The sequence below is a fragment of the Gorilla gorilla genome, chromosome 12 (genome assembly GCF_029281585.2).
Source record: "Gorilla gorilla gorilla isolate KB3781 chromosome 12, NHGRI_mGorGor1-v2.1_pri, whole genome shotgun sequence".
Taxonomy (NCBI): Eukaryota; Metazoa; Chordata; class Mammalia; order Primates; family Hominidae; genus Gorilla; species Gorilla gorilla.
Window position 1 is genome coordinate 77,008,493 of NC_073236.2, and position 18,064 is coordinate 77,026,556.

Genomic DNA, 18,064 nt, shown 5'->3' on the forward strand with positions numbered 1-18,064 from the left:
TCTTTCCCCAGACATTGAAGTGAGATGCCTTGATTGAGGTGACACAGAAAAAAAAACAATTAAAGGAGAGAAGCAGCATTTATACACTTTTTTTCTCTGAAAGAAAAAGTAGAAGTAATTTATCAGAATTGTTATTTTGCGAGATCAAGAGATTGACTTGATTTTGGAGAAGGATTCAAACTTAAATTTAATAAGGTCAGAAACATTGTGATTTTATATTGTTTACATTGTATTATTTGAGCTATTATATCATCTCTGTTCTTGGTATAATCTTGTCAGGTGAGTTTGGTTGGGCAAGTAATCCTGTTCAACATAATCCAACAAAAGAAACAAAGCAGAGGAGCATTTACACTACTGCCTTGGATTTTTTTTTTTTTTTTTTTTGACAGGGTCTCACTCTGTCGCCCAGGCTGGAGTACAGTGGCGCAATGAGAGCCCATTACAGTCTCAACCTCCCAGGTTCAACCAATCCTCTTGCCTCAGTCTCCCAAGTAGTTGGGTCTACAAGCATGCATCACCATAGCCCAGCTATTTTTTGACATTTTGTAGAGAAAAGGTCTCACAATATTATATTGCCCATGGTGGTCTTGAACTCCTGAGCTCAAGCAATACTTCCACCTCGGGCTCCCAAAGTGTTAAGATTCAGGCGTGTGCTACCAGGTCCAGCCATCTGCCTTGGAATTAACATAATTAATTTAGCCCATTGCCATTCACTTAAAAGTCTTCCAGAGGTAACATCAAACAAACAGCAATAAAAAAGGGACTGGTGGAGCCCTGGAGGAGCCGAACTTCCTATCTCATGAGTCACAGTCAGAAATAGTGGGAAAGACTGGATAGTGAATAGGTAGCACCAAGAAAACACATTTTGATACCCCACTGATCTCCATGGAGGACGAAGAACCAAGTTAATCTTATGCCTATTATTACATTCATTGGGTTAACAGTTACAAAACAAAAAGCAGATGTCTATTAATCTTTAATGGGGGAGCTCATGTTTTCTGTTGGTTTTGTTTTTCCTCTTTCAGTTAATTTTGCTATTTCTTTCCGCTACTTAGAATGCCTTTTTTGCCTAACTTCCTTTTTCCTTCAAGACTAAACTCTGTAGCCACTTCCTCCAGGAATTATTCTGACTCTGCCCTCCATTACTGTCCTGTAGTACCCTACGAACATTTTTATGTTTTTCCTTGCAGTTCTTTACCTCTCTGACACTTCACTACTTTATAAGCTTCTTGAGGACAGGTTATCTTATGTCATCAAATATAAGTTATCATTGGTTTAAAGATGATATATCATTATTTTATATAGCAGTAAGAAAGCAAAACAAACAAACAAACAAAAAACTACCAGTTATAACTGTGGGACATCCTAGATATAAGATGATCCCAATTTCACAGAAAAAAATGTGGGAGAAAAAACCATGAATCTCAGAATCAAAATTCTGCATGTCTTAACTGACTTTATATCTTCAATAACCACCAAATGTCTGGGCATATAGAAAATCCATATTAATATATTGCAGAATGGTTGAATAAATTAATGAATGGATTCAATCTGATTGGTGCCTTTCATCAATATGCTTTTAATGTATTAAAATAAAACAGTGGAATCAGAAAAATAAATTTTTTTAGATTTTAAAAACCAACACCAGCTGGGTGTGGTAGCTCATGCCTGTAATCTCAACACTGGGAGGCCGAGGTGGGAGTACTGCTTGAGCTCAGCGGTTCAAAACAGCCTAGTCAACAAAGGGAGACTCCGTCTCTACAAAACAGAAAATTAGCCAGGTGTAATGGTGTGCACCTGTAGTCTCAGCTACTGGGGAGGCTGAGGCAGGACGATCGCTTGAGCCCAGGAGTTCAAGGTTGCAGTGAGCCATGATCACAACACTGCACTCTAGCCTGGGTGACAGAGCAAGACATTGTCTCAAATGTAAAAACAAGAAACTAAAACCTATGGATATAATTTACAAATGTAATGGTTCTGGATTTAATTGGGTAATCTAAAACACCAGGAAGAGAAAAAAAATTTTGTTTCCTAAATATAACTGTTGTGGCTTCATATTTTTAAAAAACCCTACAATGTCAACTGTCTGGATGAACAGATGTTATTCTATTACAGTAGAAAAAATGAAACATAGTGTTTTATAGTATCCATTCTTATCTACACTAATAAGTAAATGGATTGTAAATGATCCAAAAGAAATACTTGTTCTTAATCCTAGATTAAATTTATAAGGGGAAGATATCCTAAATCAAAAGATAAAAAGAAAAATATTTTAAGTTTAGTCCAAGTGAGATGTTACAAGTTGCCTTGTCATTGCTTTGAGATAACAGTAAAGTCTAGAAATCATTGAGAGGTGTAAGTGGTATAAAGGAATGGAAAAACTAAAATCCTGCAACAATAAAATTTAGAAATCTAGTTTTCTTTCCTTTATATTTTTCTGTGTCCTCTAGAAAGGAATATTATAAAAATAGCTACTCCTTACCAAGCTAGATGCTTTACATACATTATTTCCAATCTCAAATAACCTGTGGAGTAGATATTAATACCATCATTTTATACACGACTACATGGAAGCTGTGAAATATTAAATGACTTATCTAAGGTTGCATAGCCAGTAAGTGGCAGAACCACCTCTAAAATTTCAACTCTAAAGTTTCTGGTCCAAAGAAGAAAGCTCAGACAAAACGGAGAAATCAGAAACAAGAGAACCAATAAAATGAAAATAGCATTACGTCAATTTGCACAAAGAAGCAGTAAGGTTGCCTTGAGAAAAAATATTAAGAATTCTAGTGACTGATAAATTCTAGAATTCCATTTTATAATGTCTAACAGTAGTGAAATAATTAACCCAAATAACTTCTAAACTGTATATAAACAATAATTAAAGACTACCTTCACTAATCTGATACATATATTCTTCACAGGCTTACCACTACAGAAGACTGATTAAAAGCTTCCCTATGATTCTACAATTTCAAATGATCTCTTTTCATCTTTCTTATTAAGGTAGCCAGTTATTGCAGTAGGGGTTAAGGGCAAAGGCCCTGGAGAAAGACAAGACTGGATAAAATCCCAACCTGTTAGCTATATAACTGTGGGCAAGTTACTTAACCTCTCTAAACCTCACTTTCTTTACTTGTAAAATAGGGTTATATCTGACTCACACCAGAGTTATTATAATGAGCAAATGAGATAATGTGTATAAAGCATTCTATTATACATAGTACCTGGTACATAGTAAGGATCTAATAAATTTGTTACAGTGATATATATTTGGAGACTTCTGTTTTATTGGGATATTTTATATTAAGTATAACTTCACTCTTTGTTACTAATGCTACTACTGGACATTACAGTTAAAGTCTCAACATTTCTTTATTAACTGTGGGGTTGTAACACAATGTGCAAAGAAAAGAAAGGTATTACAATTCCATTCAAAGAGCATACCTTTTCAGTGTCAGGACAATATATCAACAGAATTTCTAACAAAATTGAGGTTTTACAAGACAAAGAGAAGAACTTTAGCTCTTTGAAATTCACTAATTCTTTTGTATGAAATGTGAAAGCACATTAAAATGTAAGGGAAAGTATAACATTGTAACATGTTATTGCTACATGATGATCTGCAAAAGTCAATTTCATCATTCACCACTGAGGGGAGCTATAACCTAGGAGAGGTTTATATATAGAATGCCAAGGTTATTTTAAAACTTTCCCATACCTTACAATATTCATTTCATCAACTCTCTTATTAAAATATATTTTAAATAAATTTGACAAGCATACCCCAATTCTCTTTTGGAGACTTTAGAAATAATAAGGTGGCTCATTATAACTATGTAATCATAAAGACGGGGGATCCTTATCCCTCTTCCTTTTTTCTCCATAGAGCATTTATGTAACCTACTATATATTTAGCATACATTATGTATTTATTTTATCTAACATACTAAATCTTTCATACAGTAATTTTTATCCTCTCTCTCTCACACACACACATATGAGTGTAAACTACACAGCGAAGAGATTTGTTAACTTGTTATCTGGTTTTTTTTGTTTTGTTTTGTTTGAGACAGGGTTTCACTTAGTCATCCAGGCTGGAGTGCAGTGTCACGATCACAGCTTACTGCAGCCTTGACCTTCTGGGCTCAAGCAATCCTCCCACCTCAGCCTCCTGAACAGTCAGGACCACAAGCATATGCCACCATGTCCAGTTAATTTTTTTTATTTTTTTGTAGACTGAGTCTCCTTTGTGTTGCCCAGGCTGGTCTTGAATCATGTTTTATACACCACTATTTCCAATGCCTAGAACAGTATCTAGCACATAATACACGCTCAATGAATACTTAAGTGCTGAATGAATGAATACTGAATCATCTGTTTAAAAGGTTAAAAATCTCTCATTAGATTAAGTCAAGTAAAGCAAACTGCTAATACTTGAAAAATGCAATGTCTACTTATATCAAATTTTGGTTTAAAGAAAATGTCTAAGAACATTTCTTTCTTCCTTTCTTTTCTCTTTTTTTTTTTTTTTTTTTTGAGACAGAGTCTTGCTCTGTCGCTCAGGCTGGAGTGCAGTAGCACGATCTTGGCTCACTGCAACCTCTGCCTCCCAGGTTTAAGTGATTTTTCAGCCTCAGCCTCCTGAGTAGCTGGGATTACAGTCATGCACCACCACACCTGGCTAATTTTTGTATTTTTAGTAGAGATGCTGTTTCACCATGTTGGCCAGAATGGTCTCCAACTCCTGACCTCAAGTGATCCACCCGCCTTGGCCTCCCAAAGTGCTGGGATTACAGGTGTGAGAGACTATGCCCAGCCTAAGAATATTTATTTAATCCCACAGATGGTAATACAGACAAATCTCATGAGATTGGCTTATGCAAGTTCAATAAAGTTGATCAGAAGAGCTCCTACTGTAACAGCATATGGATCCTTCACATGCTGTTTTACTGCCTCTAGGGTCTACTTTTCAAATTTTCTTCTGTATAGTTGATGGATGTTACTCACGTTATTCTTCTCTCTCTCTCTCTTTTTTTTTTTTTTTTTTTTTTTTTTTTGAGATGGAGTCTTGCTGTATCACCTAGGTTGGAGTGCAGTGGCGCGATCTCGGCTCACTGCAACCTCCATCTCCCTGGTTCAAGCAATTCTCCTGCCTCAGCCTCCCGAGTAGCTGGGATTACAGGCGCACGCCACCTAGCCCAACTAATTGTTTTGTATTTTTAGTAAAGATGGGGTTTCACCGTGTTGGCCAGACTGGGCTCGAACTCCTGACCTCAGGCAATCTGCCTGCCTTGGCCTCTCAAAGTGCTGGGATTACAGGTATTTTTCTCTTAAAAAGAATAATCCTTACAGGATTTATAACAGTTCACAGAGTTTAACTATACCATTCATTCACTCACTCCTTCAACAAATATTTATTGAGAAGCTACTACCCCAAAGGTAGTATGGTTTAAAAAAAAAAATGTGGTAGATACAGAGATGAATGAAATAAAACTTTTCCCTTGTTAAATCTACTTATGCAAGTAGGGGTCCTGTACACATCTCAGAAAACTGGCCTAGATTTTCCAGAGCAGGTAAAAAGAGTTAATACACCTAGACAGAGAAAAAAAAATTATTCTCAAATCTCACTATACAGGAGTTGATATTGGCAGAAAGAAATTAATGTCCTCCTGAAAACTAAAGAGGGAGATCTACCCCATTCTCGTCTATCTTCCAGGTGAGAATATAGCACTTCCTTTGTTTTGTTTGTCTTGTTTCGGTTTAATTACATAAACTCATCCTTTTGATATAGTTCATAATTTATGACAGTTGCCCTAATTTAGAGTATATAAATTAGTGTATTCTCTTGAGTTAATGTATTTCAAATGCTTTGGTCATAACATGTGCATCTGTGCTCTTTCCCATGCATTAAGAATATAGCAATTTCACAATCCTTCTGAAATCTCATAACTTTATGATATGAAAGTAAATCTATAATGGACCTGATCTCACTACCAAACTTCTCAGCTCTTTAGTCCTAAACATGGCCCAGTTACTGCCAGGGAATAAACAAAAAATTCCTTTTGTCACTGAGATACATACCAAAGTCAGGCATAGAAAGAAAGAATATTACACAAAGCATGTGATAAGCCTGTTATAAATACATTTTAGAACTTTAACAATTATCATGATGAACAGTCATGATGATGATGGCAATGGTAAAAGCTAATATTCACTGAAAATTATTTAATCTTCAAGCAACCCTATAATTGTATGACTGAGAATTTAAGAAATTTCCCAGTGATCACAGAGCTTGTAAGTAGAAGAGATAGGACTTGAAATCAGGTTTACCTGACTCCTGTCATCTGTATTATTTTCATTAGATTTCTGTGAATCTAATATATTAATAAATGTTTGGAGAGAAGGAATGTTAACATATTTTCCATTTCATCCTATGTCCACTCCCTTATTTGACAGATTTTCCAAGAATTCCAAGCCTACATTATTAATCACTATATTTGGATGGGCTGTCTTCTTTAATTCCCAGTAAATAAACATTTATTGGATACCTACTATATGCCTTCTAGTCACTTGGGATTCCACAACATGTAAATTAACTTAAGATGATTATTAAGGTACCAATCTAGGATCTCTCAACCCAAATAAACAGTTAAATCCCCGCCCTTCCTTCCTTCCTTCCTTCTCTTTCTCTCCTTCTCTCTTTCTTCCTCCCTCCCTCCCTTCCTCCTTTCCCCCTTCCTCCCTTTCTCTCTTTCTCTCTCTTTCTTGCCTTCTTTCTTTCTCTCTCTCGCTCTCTTTCTTTCTTGATGGAGTTTCACTCTTGTCACCCAGGCTGGAGTGAAATGGCACAATCTCGGCTCACTCTGCCTCCCGGGTTCCAGTGATTCTCCTGCCTCAGCCTCCCAAGTAGCTGGGACTACAGATGCCCGCCATGACGCCCAGCTATTTTCTGTATTTTTAGTAGAGACAGGGTTTTACCACTTTGGCCAGGCCGGTCGCAAACTCCTGATCTCAGGTGATCTGCCTACCTCAGCCTCCCAAAGTGCTAGGATACAGGCATGAGCCACCACACCCGGCCCACATACTTTATTTTTAAAGATTTCAAAAGTCATTCATGGTTTCATCCAACACATGTTTAGATGAGTATCTGCTATGTGATAAGCACTATGCTAGATGCTGACAGATAAAAAGATGAGTAAGACATGGGCTTGCCCTTAAACCCCAAACAGAATATATATATATATATTTTATATATATAATACACATATACACACACATACATACAAACATACATATAATTTAGTACTGAAGACTTACAGTGTTAATAAAAGCATTTCTTACAAATAATTTTGTTACTGGCTATCATTTCCTTAAAAACATTCTAAAAGCTACAAATCACTATTTAATTTTCTTAAGGCAACATTTTTCCTACCACCAAAATGCCAATGTACCTTAATAATGCATATATAAATTTGAAAATGTGAAAGGTGAAGAAATTTGCCATTAGCTTACATTTTCTATGACAAATGTCCACTCTTTGTCTTCAAATTCTTCTGCATGAGGATCCTGTAACAAAAGCAAAATATGAAATGGAATTGAAATACATGTCTTTAGTCCAATAAATCCAATTAAGAAAATATATATAGCCTTGTTTTTAGCTTTTACTAGCTTTTAAAAATGGAGAGGCAGAATAGCCTACTCTTTTCTTTTGCATTATTTTTATTATAATTTTTCTAACTTATATTTTAGGTTTGGGGTATATGTGCAGGTTTGTTACATAGGTAAACTCATGGCACAGGAGTTTGTTGTACAGATTATTTTCTCACCCAGGTACAAATCCTAGTACCCAATAGTTATTCTTCCTGCTCCTCTCCCTCCTCCCACCCTTCACCCTTCAACTTCCCATAGGCCGCAGTGTCTGTTGTTCCCTTCTTCGTGTTCATGAGTTTTCATCACTTAGCTCCCACTTATAAATGAGAACATGCAGTATTTGGTTTCCTGTCCCTGCAATAGTTTGTGAAGGATAATAGCCTCCAGCTCCATCCATGTTCCAGAAAAAAGCATGATCTCATTCCTTTTTATGGCCGCATAGTATTCCATTGTATACACATACAACATTTTATTTAGTCTGTCACTGATGGGCATTTAGGTTGATTCCATGTCTTTGCTACCATGAATAGTGCTGCAATGAATTTACACATGCGTGTTTCTTTGTGGCAAAATGATTTATAGTCCTCTGGGTATATACCCGGTAATGGGATTGCTGGGTTGAATGGCCCTTCTGCCACTAGTTCTTTGAGGAATTGCCATACTGCTTTTCACAAAGGTTGAACTAATTACATTCCTACCACCAGTGTATAAGTGTTCCCTTTTCTCCACAACCTTGCCAGCATGTTATTTTTTGACTTTTTAATAACAGCCACTCTGACTGGTGTGAGATGCTATCCTGTGATTTTGATTTGCATTCCTCTAATGATCACTGATGTTGAACTTTTTTTCATATGCTTGTTGGCTACATGTATGTTTTTTGAAATGTGCCTGTTCATGTCCTTTGCCCACTTTTTAATGGGGTTGTTTTGTTTTTTTCTTGTAAATTTAAGTTCCTTAGAGATGCTGGATATTAGACCTTTGTCAGATGCACAGTTTGCAAGTATTTTCTCCCATTCTGTAGGCTGTCTGTTTACTCTGTTGATAGTTTCTTTTGCTGTGCAGAAGCTCTTGTTTAATTAGATCTCATTTGTCAACTTTTGCTTTTGTTGTAATTGCTTTTGGTGGCTTTGTCATGAAATCTTTGCCAGTTCCTATGTTCAGGAAGGTATTGCCTGTGTTGTCCTTCAGGGTTTCTATAGTTTTGAGTTTTACATTTAAGTCTTCAACTCATCTTGAGTTGATTTTTGTATATGGTGTAAGAAAGGGGTCCAGCTTCAGTCTTCTGCATATGGCTAGCCAGTTATTCCAGCACCATTTATTGAATAGGGAGTCTTTTCCTCATTGCTTTTTTTGGTCAGCTTTGCCAAAGATGAGATAGTTGCAGGTGTGTGGCCTTGTTTCTGGGTTCTCTATTCTGTTCCATTAGTCTACATGCCTGCTTTTTTTTTTTTTTTTTTTTTTTACCAGTACCATGCTGTTTTGGTTATTATAGCCCTGCAGTATAGCTTGGAGTCAGGTAGCATGATGCTTCCAGCTTTGTTCTTTTGGCTTAGGATTGCCTTGGCTATTCAGACTTTTTGGTTTCATATGAATTTTTAAAAAGTTTTTTCAAGTTCTGTGAAGAATGTCATTGGCAGTTTGATAGGAATAGCACTGAATCTGTAAATTGCTTTGGGCAGTATGGCATTTTAATGATATTTGTTTTTCCTATCCACAAGCACTGGAATGTTTCTCCACTTGTTTGTGTCATCTCTGATTTCTCTGAGCAGTGTTTTGCAGTTTTCATTATACAGATCTTTCACCTCCCTGGTTAGCTGTATTCCTAGGTATTTTATTATTTTTGGGGCAATTATAAATGGGATTGTGTTCCTCATTTGGCTCTCGGCTTGGCTTTTGTTGGTGTATAGGAATGTTAGTGATTTTTACACATTGATTTTGTATCCTAAAACTTTGCTGAAGTTATTTATCAGCTGCAGGAGTTTTTGGGCTGAGACTATGGGGTATTTTAGATTAGGATCATGTCGTCTACAAACAGGGATAAACTGACTTCCTCTCTTCCTATTTGGATGCGCTTTATTTCTTTCTTTTGCTCTGGCCAGGACTTCCAATACTAAGTTAAATAGGAGTGGTGAGAAAGGGCATCCTTGTCTTGTGCCAGTTTTCAAAGGGAATGCTTCCAGCTTTTGCCCATTCGATATGATGTTGGCTGTGGGTTTGTCATCGATAGCTATTATTTTGATATATGTTCCTTCAATACCTAGTTTTGAGAGTCTTTAACACAAAGGGATGTTGAATTTTATCAAAAGCCTTTTCTGCATCTATTGAGATAATCACGTGGTTTTTATCTTTAGTTCTATTTATGTAATGAATCAGATTTATTGACTTGCATATGTTGAATCAACTTTGCATCCCGAGGACTAAGCTGACTTGATCGTGGTAGATTAGCTTTTTGATGTGCTGCTAGTATCAGTTTGCCAGTATTTTACTGAGGATTCTTGCATCGATGTTCATCAAGGATATTGGCCTGAAGTTTTCTTTTGTTGTGTCTCTGCCAGGTTTTGTTATTAGGATGATGTTGACCTCATAGAATGAGTTGGGAAGGAGTTTCTCCTCCTCAATTTTTTAGAATAGTTTTGGTAGGAATAGTACCAGCTATTCTTTGTATATCTGGTAGAATTTGGCTGTGAACTCATCTGGTCCTGGGCTTTTTTTGGTTGGTAGGCCATTTATTACTGATTCAATTTTGAAGCTCGTTATTGGTCCCTTTCAGGGAATCAATTTCTTCCTGGTTCACTCTTGGGAGGGTACATGTGTCCAGGAATGTATCCATCTCTTCTAGGTTTTCTAGTTTGTGTGCAAAGAGGTGTTCATAGTAGTTTCTGATGGTTATTTTCACTTCTCTGAGGTCAGTGGTAACAGCCTCTTCATCATTTCTAATTGTGTTTATTTGGCTCTTCTCTCTTTTCTTATTAGTCTAGCTAGCAGCTTATCAATCTTAATTTTTTCAAAAAACCAACTTCTGTATTTGTTGATCTTTTGAATGAGTTTTCATTTTCTATTTCCCTCAGTTCAGCTCTGATTTTGGTTACTGCTTGTCTTCTGCCAGCTTTGGAGTTGATTTGTCCTTGCTTCTCTAATTCTTGCAGTTGTGATGTTAGGTTGTTAATCTGAGATTTTTCTAACTCTTGATATGGGTATTTAGCGCTTTGAATTTCCCTCTTAACCCTGCCTTAGCTGTGTCCCAGTGATTCTGGTCTGTTGCATCGTTGTTCTCATTAGCTTCAAATAACTTCTTGATATCTGCCTTAATTTCATTATTTACCCCAAAGTAATTCCAGAGCATGATGTTTAATTTCCATGTAAATGCATGGTTTTGAGTGATTTTCTTAGTCTTGACTTTTTTTTTTTTTTTTGACAGAGTCTTGCTCTGCTGTCCAGGCTGCAGTGCAGGGGCATGATCTTGGTTCACTGCAACCTTCACCTCCTGGGCTCAAGCAATCCTCCCACCTCAACCTCCTGAGTAGCTGGGACTACAAGCACACACCACTGTGCCCAGCTAATTTTTTGTATTTTCAAAAGAGACAGGGTTTTGCCATGTTGCCCAGGCTGGTCTTGAACTCCTGAGCTCAAACGATCTCCTTGCCTCAACCTCCCACAGTGCTGGGATTACAGGAGTGAGCCACTGCACCTGGTCCGTTTTTTTGTATTTTTTGTAGAGATGGGGTTTCACCATGTTGCCCAGGCTTGTCTTGAACTCCTTGGCTCAAGCGATCACCCACCTCAGCCTCCCAAAGTGTCGGGATTACAGACATGACCCACTGTGCCTGGTCATACCCTACTTTTATAATACTTCCATAATTTATCTAAATTATAATCATTATTTAATATTAAGAAATCCTCTATTTTATTTTTGTTGATGCATATCACTATCTTCCATCACTAACTCTACCTGATCAGAGACAGATAAACCAGTAAATGTACTATTAAGAAGCAGCTTATTAAGATATTAAATGCTAACATAAAGCCCTGCCTTCATTTTTATACCTGTATGTATCTTAAAAGTACCGCTAGAGGCAAAGTTTTCTTCAGTGCAGAGGTTAAATAAACAGCTGGAATTTCAAAGCACTAAAAGGGACTTGATAATCTAGACAAAATGGCAAATCAGCAGGGCTACTGATGCCCTTCCTCTTACCTCTCCCTCATTAACCCCAGAAATACCTTAGAAATCTGAGAAAGGGTAATGGATCCTACAACCAAATGCAACCTTTTTTTTTTTTTTTTTTTTTTTTTAATGAAGCACACTTTTGCAAGCATTTATTTGAGAAATATTTATGGGGGACTTAGTATATAAGGGATTGTAGAGATGTTACATGGATTCAAAGACAAACACAGTAGTTCTAAATCCAAATAAATGTATGATGAATGAAATAAATGATTTTACCAGAGATTAGAAAATGACACACTACTTCTTACAAGAATGAACAAGAAAAACTTCATGAAAGAGAAAACATCTGGGCTGGGTGGGATTATATAAGATTTCCACAGATTTTAGAGTACGTAAAGGCAAAAGGCAACAAAGTATAAGAAACAGAGAGAAAAGTAGTGGGGTCACATTACATGCCCATTTAACTTACTCAAGTTCACTCCATGTATCAGAGGTGAGGTAGGAATGGAGGTATCAAGAGAATGAGAGATTATCTCAATAAAGCATGCTTTTGGCTCAACATTGCACTCTAAGATTGAGCATACATGGATGGGAGATGGACTCTGATATTTCCCTACTGGGTCTCTCAGGTCCCATGTTTCTCATAGAGAAACATCTTATTTATGATTGATTCCACTTTGGTCTACTAATGATCTTCTATTTCTATTGCCATAGTTGAGATCGTACCTAGGCTATTTCAAGATGAACGTGACTGCAGCATTCTCTCAGTCTCTCTGATCTCCATTCAATCTTGTACACAGATTAATTTTCCCAAACCACAGTTCTGACCATATCAGTACCAACTCAGATTTCTTTAACAACCCCTACAACTTATAAGATAAATTCCAAACTCCTTAGTTACTTCTTATGTCTGTTTACTCATTTTCTAGTATAATAGCATGGCACCTGGCTGAGTTTGAGCTGTACTGAAGCAACTATTTTTATGAGTAAATTCACATAGGTAGGATAAAAACCTGCCAAAATAAGTTTCTTTGGTGGTGGTGAACAGGGAAAGGGTAGAAAGAAAAGGGAAGTGGAAAAAATATACTTAATATTTGTTTCCTCAGCTGGCTCTGCCAATAAACTGGTTTTAAGGAGAAAAAGAATTGTACATAAAGGTTGAAAGAGCTTTTCCATGATGCACTTAGAGCACAGAGAGTACTACTTTAGAAAGCAAGTAATACAGTGTGATGCAATGCAGGGGAGACATCATACCATTCTCCGTGCCTATCCCTCCCCTCTCATTTTGTGTTTTGAGGAATGCAGCACAGCTCCAGCACAGTTAGTATCAAAATAATAATATAAAATATTTACTGAGCAACACCATGTCCCAGTTCTTGTGCTAAGTGTTTTACTCATCATAGCAACCTATGAGATAGGTACTATCTTCACTCCCATTTAACAGAGCAGAAAAATGAAACCTAAGAGATGCAGCTTCCCACAATGCACAACTAGTGTTTAAGCTATGTTGCTGTTCCAGGTCTGTCTGACTTTTACCCACTTTGTTGATTCAGTGTAGGCACTGTGCCCCCAGGATCTAGAAAAGTACCTGGCACATAGCAAGGCTCTCAAGAATATTGGATTAATGAAGTAATGAATATATATCTTATAAATTAATAAATATTTAACAGCACCATATACATATGACATATATTAACTCTTAAAGCAATGAAATATGTTTTAAAGCACAGATAATGTATTATCCCTAAAATAATTTTTACCAAAGAATAATTTTAATGAGACCAAGAGGCACATCTTATAGGGCCAAGTCAGTAAAAAGATGTAAAATAAGCAGCAATGCTGTTCATTTCCAAGGCACTTAAAAATGGTATCTCTACATAATTAACTATATTACTGAGCAGACAAAAACATTTGTAATGAGAATTGCTTCTAGTGTAATTCAATTAAGCCTTTTTTTATATCCTACTCTCCCTCTACTGTCTCCTTTCTTAGCACTGCACTAAAGAGAAAAATTAAAAATAGCTTGAAGAGCCATTGTCCTTCTCAAAATCCTAAAAGCCTTTTTAAAAAAAAAATTTACTGGAAACAGCTATTTTCAATTTAACTCAAATCTCAAAAGCAGGCTAAAGAAATTAATTTTTGGTTAAATCACAGAAAAATTAAACATACTGATAACTTTTTTAAAAAGCACCTCCTCTATGAGCATACCTCTGTGTATGCTACTCACTAAGGGCAAAAAGGGTTCAGAGCAGTCCTTCCTATTTGCAAATTTCAAGATGAAGTGAATTATGAGATGTAATACAAGTTTTAAAAAGAGGAAATGTGAAGTTTTTCACTTGAATATTTTAAGTGTTGTTCAAAAACAAGATCCAAAAATTACCGTGAACAAATGAAAAGTTGTTCCATTTTGTTCTGTTTTACTTTTCTGCTTATCTATAAGAATTCTGGGAGGATGGAAGGAGTCAGGAAGATGAAAGTATCCATTGAAAATACTCATTTAAATATTGAAAATGGTCACAAGTTTGCCTCAATAGCACAATTGTGTAGAAAGGTTTAATACAGCAGACTGAGAGGGAGGGGTGTTTGGGTTTTTTTCTACATACTAACCTTCCAAATCTAAAAATTCAGTGATAAGGTTATGCTGAACATTCTCATCAGTACTTGAAAACCTCACTTATCTCCTAACCCTCCAAGCAACACATTTCAACAGCCACTTTCAACTCAGAATCACTGTCAATGCACAACCTTTCCCAAAACACAAGGCGAAGGCTATTTTTCAGCTCTATTCTAGCCCCTCATTCTCTATCACCATTTTATTAAAATGTTGTATAACTATGTCCATCCATTTGCTTTGCCAATACAGACTAAAACAAAACAAGAAATTACTTAAAAGTCTTCCTCAAGTATGTCAGAGATCCTACTGCGGTGATCAATATTCGCAACTCTTTTTATTACAGAGTAGGCAGAACAGGGCTAAATCACAGTCTATTTGGACAAGTTACGTTCCTCTCTAGTCTCAGTTTCCTTATCAGTAAAGTGAGAATCATTATAAAACCTTAGAGTTGCTGTGAAAGTTAAATGAACTAATAATGCATATAAAGATTCTTCTGACACCAGAGATATTGCTCTTAATTACCAAGACTAGTGTATCACTCCAGTAGGACAAAAATGGATAGGAGGGGCTTAATAACTGGCTCTTTGGACAGCCGGTTAAAAGAGCAACAGAGTGGTTTTGACGATCCTAAAAAAAAGAATAGCAGTTACTGCCTCATTCCTATTTCTCCCTGAATAAATCAAGGATGGTATACATCTGACAAAGACAATCAAGTAATGCTATAATATCCATAATAGTAATATCAAAACTACAAAATACACATAATGTGCTAAGAATCATTAATAAAATAAATATATAACACAGAACATTTAAAATTAGTATTCCATTTATGGGCTAGTACATTAATATTCATATTGTTTTGTTCTATTGAACTCTGCAGTACTTTCTGAATAAATAAATTAATATATTGTTCCACAAAATCAAAAGCACTATTTACACAATGATGTCATACTCTAAGCCACATCATTTGGCTCTACTTTAACTTCATGTCCTAAAATATTTAGTGGATTTCCACAAATTTCTGTTACTAAATTATGCTTAATGAGATGACTTCTCCCCTGCTATATACGATGATAAAAGTAGCCTCAACACAATTTACAAAGAAGAAATAAAACATTCGTTTTCTAACTCCACCACCTTCCAAAAGGCTAAAACTGGGACACACTGAGACATACCTGTCCCCAACTTTTTTTGATGTGGGAAAAGAGTTGGTTAGGAAAGTAAATATTCAAGTGCTTAATTACCATATGTAGGGGCTACTTTATAATGTTTCAAGACATATGGAAGACTTTCAAGAGACAATACATATGAAATAAGCACGGGGGTATATGAACAACTATGTTTTTAGATCTGCACTTTGAATTTACAACCAGCATTTTGCCTTTAAGCAGCAACACTTATAAATACTAATATCAATAAAATATTTATCAAATATCAATTTAAAACATATCTTGTTATATTAACATTAGTAAGATATTTATCATATACTAATTTTAAAGGATCCTTTTATCAAACAAGGCTAACAAAATGAAGGTCAAGACCCAGAATTCCACACACCTCAGCTTTCCACAGGGAAGGCATTTTATAGTTTTCTGTGGGTAGAGTGTAGGAAGTGGTAAAAGAACTATGTCAGCTGATCTGAATTGTAACAAGTTCAAGAAGATCCCCAACTTTATAAACCATGAAATACTGTGATTCCTTTGCATTGTTATAAATTGCTATGTCCCTAAAAATAATGCACAGTAGGTACCAGACTGGACACAAATGTATAGAACAATGAACACTGAAATATTCTGTCATTTGGTACCCTGGTTATATAATAAATTCTATAGCCTATAAAAATGGAACTTACCTTAAAAAGTGTTACAGTGATTTCAATGTTTTCAGGAACAGGCCACACAACAACACCACGATAGGGATTTTTTATTCCAGGTTGCCAGCTATGTGCCTACCAGAATAAAAATGATACCTTCAATATGAAGTACAGGAAATACAACGTTAGTAATTTACCAGAATAAAATGATACCTTCAATATGAAGTACAGGAAATGCAGTGTTAGTAATTTACAATGGTATATTGACCCTACGTAGTATCCCTGAAACAAAAATGCTTAATCAAATAAAACTTTTCAAGCATTAAGCTTGGGCCAAGATAGTTACATCATATGACAGCTACAGATTACTATCTGTAAACAAATCTTCATCCCCTCATACACACAGAAGAACATGCAAAAATGATGAAAACATGATGTCTCATGTTTTCAAAAGCTACTATCTGTTTAAAGTATTTTATTAGAAGAGATATTTTAAAAATTATTTTTGTGGACTAGGAACTTTAAGACAAATTCATACTTTAAAAGAAAAAACTAACTGTATAACTTTGCATTTAAGTTCATTTCCCACTAAACTGTACTGTTTATTTGGGGCAGATAAAGAACAGCATCAGTTTCTCCAGGTAATATTCCTAGTACTGATAATTATAGGTATTTTTTTCCTTGTAAATCTTGATTATCAAGGTTCCCTAAGGAACCTCCACACTCCAAAATTTGGGGGTAACCACCATAGTTCTTCCTTTGTGGAACTTCTAGTCAAAGTCGAGCTAATGGAAGATGGCATGCCAAGACATCTCAACTCAACTAAGTCTTCACCTCTATTGGCTACAGGACTGTCCATGGACATGCTATGAAAATTATAATAAAAGCTAACACTTATAGAGTACTTTCTATGTGCCGGTCCATGTCTTAAGAATTTACTTATGTTAAACTCATTTAATCTACATAAGAACCTTATGATGTTCTTCTATTATTCATTCATTCATTCACTCATTTGCTTAATTGATACTATCTGCCAAGCACTGTTCTAGGCCCTGGAGGAGTGAAAAACAATCTGCCTTGGGGGAGTTTACAATACAGTAGGAAGAGAACACAAACAGAACAATTAAGAAAAATATATAATATGTTAGGTAGAGGTAATTGCTGTAGTGAAAAAAAAGTAGGGAAGAAGAACTGGGGGTAAGAAAAGGTAATATTTTTCAATAGGGTGCTTAGAGAAGACTTCATTGAGAAGATGACACTTGAGAGAAGGCCAAAAACAAGGTAAAGGAATCAGACATGTAAATGCATGAAAAGAGGTATCTAGGAAGAAAAACCAGCAACTGGAAAGGTGCTGAGGCTCTTATATAATAAAGAGGGCAATGTGGCTGGAACAGAGTGGTGAAGAGGATAGCAGTAAGACACAAGGCCAGAGAAATAAAGGAGGGTCCAATCATATAAGGCCCTGGTAGGTCATTGCAAAGATATTGACTTATATTTTGAGTGAAATGGGAAGCCACTGGAGGGTTTCAAGGAGACGAATGACAATCTAATATGTTTCAACAGGCTCATATTGGCTAATGTTTTGAGAACAGGTTCCAAACATAAGAGAGAAACAGGGAGATCAATTAAAAAGCTACTGCAATAATCCAAGGGAGATGTGATGGTTACTTGGCTTGGGGTGATAGAAAAGTGGTACAAAGCAGCCAGATTCTGGGTATCTTTTTATATTTTCTAGGTAGAGTCCACAAGATGTGCTGCCTGATTATAAGAGACAAAGAAAGTAGCCAAGGCTGATTCTAAGGCTTCTACCTTTTAGAAG

The 18,064-nt window shown here is 36.0% G+C and overlaps 1 protein-coding gene across 39 annotated transcripts in view; it reads right to left on the bottom strand.

Annotated features, from left to right (window-relative positions):
• The window catches only part of EHBP1 (EH domain binding protein 1), a 370,582-nt gene that overhangs the window by 264,626 nt on the left and 87,892 nt on the right, over positions 1-18,064 (bottom strand). For all 39 annotated transcript variants that reach the window (XM_055377993.2, XM_019021230.4, XM_063696160.1 and 36 more), the window contains 2 exons: positions 16,285-16,380; positions 7,516-7,569 (listed from right to left, as the gene is read on the bottom strand). Coding sequence is in view for 37 of the 39 variants with exons in the window: in XM_019021230.4 (XP_018876775.1) it covers positions 7,516-7,569; positions 16,285-16,380 (150 nt within the window). In the remaining 2 variants the exon portion in view is untranslated. The remainder of the gene's footprint in view (positions 1-7,515; positions 7,570-16,284; positions 16,381-18,064) is intronic.